The following is a 4,715-nucleotide window of genomic DNA, read 5'->3' as shown; positions in this document are numbered from 1 at the left end:
TCACTGAGAACGACGTCCTGAAATTCTTGTGGAAGAGTATAGTATGCAGGTACGGGGTACCTAGGAGGCTGATATCCGATAATGGGAGACAGTTCCAAGGGGCCAAAATCGAAGCTTGGTGTAAGGAGATGAAGATCCAACAAGTCTTTACCTCTGTAGCTTACCCGCAGAGTAATGGCCAGGTGGAGGTGACTAATCGGACGCTGGTACAGGGTCTGAAAGTTCGACTGGGCAAAGCTAAAGGCAATTGGGTGGATGAGCTACCAAGTGTCTTATGGGCATACCGAACCACTCCGAGAGAAGGAACCAAAGAAACTCCTTTCGGTTTGGTTTATGGTACTGAAGCAGTGCTCCCGGCTGAGATCGGGTTGGAATCGGCAAGGGTGATGTTTTATGACGAGGACAATGGTGCGAGACGCGCTACTGACCTTGATCTGTTGGAGGGAAAGAGAGAATCTGCCAGCATTCAACTGGAAGCTTATAAGAACCGCATTGCACAGTCTTATAATCGGAGAGTCGTGCAGAGAAACTTTCAAGTGGGTGACTTGGTCCTAAGGAAGGTGCAAGAAGAAAAGAGGGGAAAACTGGACCCAAAGTGGGAGGGTCCCTTCAAGGTGGTCGAGAGACTGAGCTCTGGAGCCTATTACTTAGAGAATACGCAAGGCAAAGCTTTGAAGAGGCCTTGGAATGCTTATCACCTCAGAAAATATTATTCTTGATTCTGTCATTGATGTATTTTATTTCCTAAATTTTCCTATGTAATCTATTGGGATTCAATAAAATCAAGTTCTTCCCTTTAGTTCATGAAGGTTGTTATATTATGAGAGTGATAAAATAATTCTATTTTCCTACTAAGGCATCGCCTAGTAGAGGAGCAGCGTGAATAATTTTTATTTTCCTACTAAGGCATCGCCTAGTAGAGGAGTTAGAGGGTGAGGGTGTTGATTTTTATTTTCCTGCTAAGGTGTCACCTAGCAGAGGAGTTAGAGGGTGAGGGTGTGGATTTTTATTTTCCTACTAAGGCATCGCATAGTAGAGGTGTTAGAGGGTGAGGGTGTGGATTTTTATTTTCCTGCTAAGGTGTCACCTAGCAGAGGAGTTAGAGAGTGAGGGTGTGGATTTTTATTTTCCTCCTAAGGCATCGCCTAGTAGAGGAGTTAGAGGGTGAGGGTGTTGGTTTTTATTTTCCTGCTAAGGTGTCACCTGGCGGAGGAGTTAGAGTGTGTTGATTTTATTTTCCTGCTCAGGTGTCACCTAGCAGAGGAGTTAGAGTGTGGTGACGTTAAAATTTTATTTTCCTACTAAGGCATCGCCTAGTAGAGGAGTTAGAGGGTGATGGTGTTGATTTTTATTTTCCTGCTAAGGTGTCACCTAGCAGAGGAGTCAGAGGGTGTAGATTTTTATTTTCCTACTAAGGCATCGCCTAGTAGAGGAGTTAGAGGGTGAGGGTGTTGATTTTTATTTTCCTGCTAAGGTGTCACCTAGCAGAGGAGTTAGAGGGTGAGGGTGTGGATTTTTATTTTCCTACTAAGGCATCGCCTAGTAGAGGAGTTAGAGAGTCAGAGGGTGTAGATTTTTATTTTCCTACTAAGGCATCGCCTAGTAGAGGAGTTAGAGGGTGAGGGTGTTGATTTTTATTTTCCTGCTAAGGTGTCACCTAGCAGAGGAGTTAGAGGGTGAGGGTGTGGATTTTTATTTTCCTACTAAGGCATCGCCTAGTAGAGGAGTTAGAGGGTGAGGGTGTGGATTTTTATTTTCCTGCTAAAGTGTCACCTAGCAGAGGAGTTAGAGAGTGAGGGTGTGGATTTTTATTTTCCTCCTAAGGCATCGCCTAGTAGAGGAGTTAGAGGGTGAGGGTGTTGGTTTTTATTTTCCTGCTAAGGTGTCACCTGGCGGAGGAGTTAGAGTGTGTTGATTTTATTTTCCTGCTCAGGTGTCACCTAGCAGAGGAGTTAGAGTGTGGTGACGTTAAAATTTTATTTTCCTGCTCAGGTGTCACCTAGCAGAGGAGTTAGAGTGTGGTGACGTTAAAATTTTATTTTCCTGCTAAGGTGTCACCTAGCAGAGGAGTTAAAGGGTGAGGGTGTGGATTTTTATTTTCCTACTAAGGCTTCGCCTAGTAGAGAAGTTAGAGGGTGAGGGTGTTGGTTTTTATTTTCCTGCTAAGGTGTCACCTGGCGGAGGAGTTAGAGTGTGTTGATTTTATTTTCCTGCTCAGGTGTCACCTAGCAGAGGAGTTAGAGTGTGGTGACGTTAAAATTTTATTTTCCTGTTGGGATGTCACTTAGCAGATGAGTTAGAGGGTGGAGATTTTATTTGCCCTAGTGGGTTAATAATATCGTATATAAACTCGGAAGAAACCATAAATACGAATGCAAAATACTCAATGTTGCATAAAGCGAGTTCATACATGTCAAAAGTGCGCAAAAGGAAATAGCCAAATGTAAACGTCCCAAAAGTCGCATAATCCTATGGAAAATAAAACAATGCAGAAAATAACATAAATAAAGGATCTCAATCTAGGAATCGGGGGGGAGACTCGATATGAAGCTCTCGAAGTCGATAAAGTCAGTAGGGGCGCCTGGCGGAGGATAGCCCTGAGCATGGAAAAGGCCGACTGCACCCTCGAAGCCCACCCCCAGGTAGTGAAAAGCTTTCGGGCCACAGATCTCGACAAATTCTTCGGATTTGAGAAATTCCTCTTTGAAGGAGGAAACTTCTGCAGCGTGTCGCACCTTGGCATCTTCGAGCTCAGCTTGTGAATCTTTTAAATCTGTCTTTAACTTCTGGATGTCTTTAGCTTGGTCTTCTGTCAGTCGCTGGAGCTCGTGTTTCTCTTTCAGAAGCTCTTGTTTTTCCTTCAGAAACTCGTCACCTCGAGCTTGGCACTCCGAAAGCTCCTTAGCATGTGACGCTTTCATCTCATCAATAGTAGCTTGAAGCTGTTCACGAAGAGCCATGCCCTCGCGCAAGTCTTGGCAGGCAGTAGATCGAGTGGTGTTGGCACGCTCCACCAACTCCCCTATGTACATCATGCCCTGGGTAAATAGACAAGAGTGAAAAGATGACAAGGAAATCATACATGTATTGGACATTAATCTAGAGAGTATAAAGAGAAATATACCTCAGTGATGCTGCTGCATGTCCGACGAGTAAGGTCAGACCACCCCAGTGAATTAATAAACGCCGCATCCGCTTCGGAAGGAAGCTGATACATTATCTTTTGAGCCAGCTGAGTAGGACCCCGCCCCACAATGGCTGTATCTGGTGTGTATAGAGGATGTACCCCTGATGCAGGGGGAAGCTCCTCATCCGACCCTGACCCTTCTGGAGAAGAGACCGACACGACTGAGATCTCAGAAATCTTGCGCTTACCAGAATGCGGGACTGGCGGGCTAGGATCAGTGGATGCATTTTGCTTGCCAGACGGACGAGGAGACTTGGCACGGGGAGGGGGAGAGGAGGCTCGCTTTGGGGCAGAGGAGGAGGAGCCTGTCTTCTTCTTCTTCGCGGCAGTAGGGGAGCTAGCAGGCCTCTTCGCAGTAGTAGAGCAAGAATCTGTTTTCTTTTTCTCAGTAGCAGAACAGTCTCCCTTTGTGCCCATCGTGACTGCCGGAATAAGTGACTTCTGGGGTGCTGATGAGGAACCCTCGGCCTTCTTCTTGGAAAGCTCACGGAGAAATAGAGCGTTCATGACTCTAATACCTGCAAGCAGAGACAAGGAACCGAATAAGAATTTTATCAAGTAACATAATAAACAAAATAAAAAACAAGAAGTATGAAAAAATGAGAGTATCTACCAGCATTCTCCTTTAGCTTAATTTCCGCGGGACTTATCCCGGCGTGACACAGAAGATCTTCAGATAGAAGTTTGGGAATGTTAAAGCATCGATCTCCTAGTACCCTCATTATCTTCAGATACTCTGTATCTTTCTTATAAATCTTGGAAAATTTTGGTTTAGTGAAAGAAGGGCACCAATCGGTAGAGCAAGTCAATTCCTCGGGTGGCTGTACGAAGAAAAAGTATTTTTTCCAGTCCTTCACATGACTGGGAGCCCCATCGAAAAGTTTGTGGCTAGACCGGGAGGTTACATAAAAAGGTCCATCTTTTGATCTGGACAGAACTAAGAAGTAAGAGAAGGTGGTGCAATTTAAAGGGAGATCTAAGGCCCTGAATAACACGGCGAAGCAACTTATTAAACGGAAAGCATTGGGCGTGAGTAAACCTAAATGCACCTTGTAGTACTTGCTTAATTCTTGGAAGAAATCGCACAAAGGGAAACGGAGACCTGCATCAAAGTGATGCTGAAAGAAGGTATAATAACCCTTAGGGGCTAGATAGGGCCGGTCCTCTGGGCTAGGAATGATAATCTGGTGGGAGGAAGGAATGTGCCATAAAGTTCTAAGTTTTGGTTCGCTACCGGAAGGGATGTGGGATGACAGATGACCATACCACAAGTTGTCTGCGTTAGATATGTTCATCTGTTGGGTCACGTGACGAACTTCCTTACCCGGACGACTATGAGTGGTGACTTCCTCCTCAGGAGGATCAATGGTAAAATCAGGATCGGCTAGGGAAATCTTACCCTGGCTAGACTCGCTGGACTTGCTAAACCTGCTGGACTCGCTAGACTCGCTAAACCTCTCAGAACCACTCGAAGAACTAGACTCGGAATCGGAATCTGAAGAAGACATAGGTGCTAAGGATAATTAAA

General features: G+C 45.2%; 1 protein-coding gene across 1 annotated transcript; it reads right to left on the bottom strand.

Moving 5' to 3' along the window:
- Positions 1-2,377: 2,377 nt before the first annotated feature.
- On the bottom strand, positions 2,378-4,715 carry LOC140814924 (uncharacterized). Its single transcript, XM_073174020.1, has 3 exons — positions 3,801-4,715; positions 3,125-3,705; positions 2,378-3,038 (listed from the first exon to the last, which is right to left on the bottom strand). The coding sequence occupies exons 1-3, from the start codon at positions 4,693-4,695 to the stop codon at positions 2,520-2,522; spliced, it is 1,995 nt and encodes a 664-aa protein (XP_073030121.1). The 5' UTR covers positions 4,696-4,715; the 3' UTR covers positions 2,378-2,519.

The sequence above is a fragment of the Primulina eburnea genome, chromosome 15, assembly GCF_022965805.1.
Source record: "Primulina eburnea isolate SZY01 chromosome 15, ASM2296580v1, whole genome shotgun sequence".
Taxonomy (NCBI): domain Eukaryota; kingdom Viridiplantae; phylum Streptophyta; class Magnoliopsida; order Lamiales; family Gesneriaceae; genus Primulina; species Primulina eburnea.
The sequence above is the reverse complement of the archived record's forward strand: the minus strand, read 5'-3'. Positions and strand labels throughout refer to the sequence as shown.

Bases quoted from the DNA above. Each gene is read 5' to 3' on its own strand.
- LOC140814924 (XM_073174020.1), bottom strand. From the start codon at position 4,695: ATGTCTTCTTCAGATTCCGATTCCGAGTCTAGTTCTTCGAGTGGTTCT. The intron at 3,706-3,800 runs GTAGATACTCTC...CTCTGCTTGCAG, and splicing joins TAAGCTAAAGGAGAATGCTG to GTATTAGAGTCATGAACGCT. The intron at 3,039-3,124 runs GTATATTTCTCT...CTATTTACCCAG, and splicing joins CATGCAGCAGCATCACTGAG to GGCATGATGTACATAGGGGA.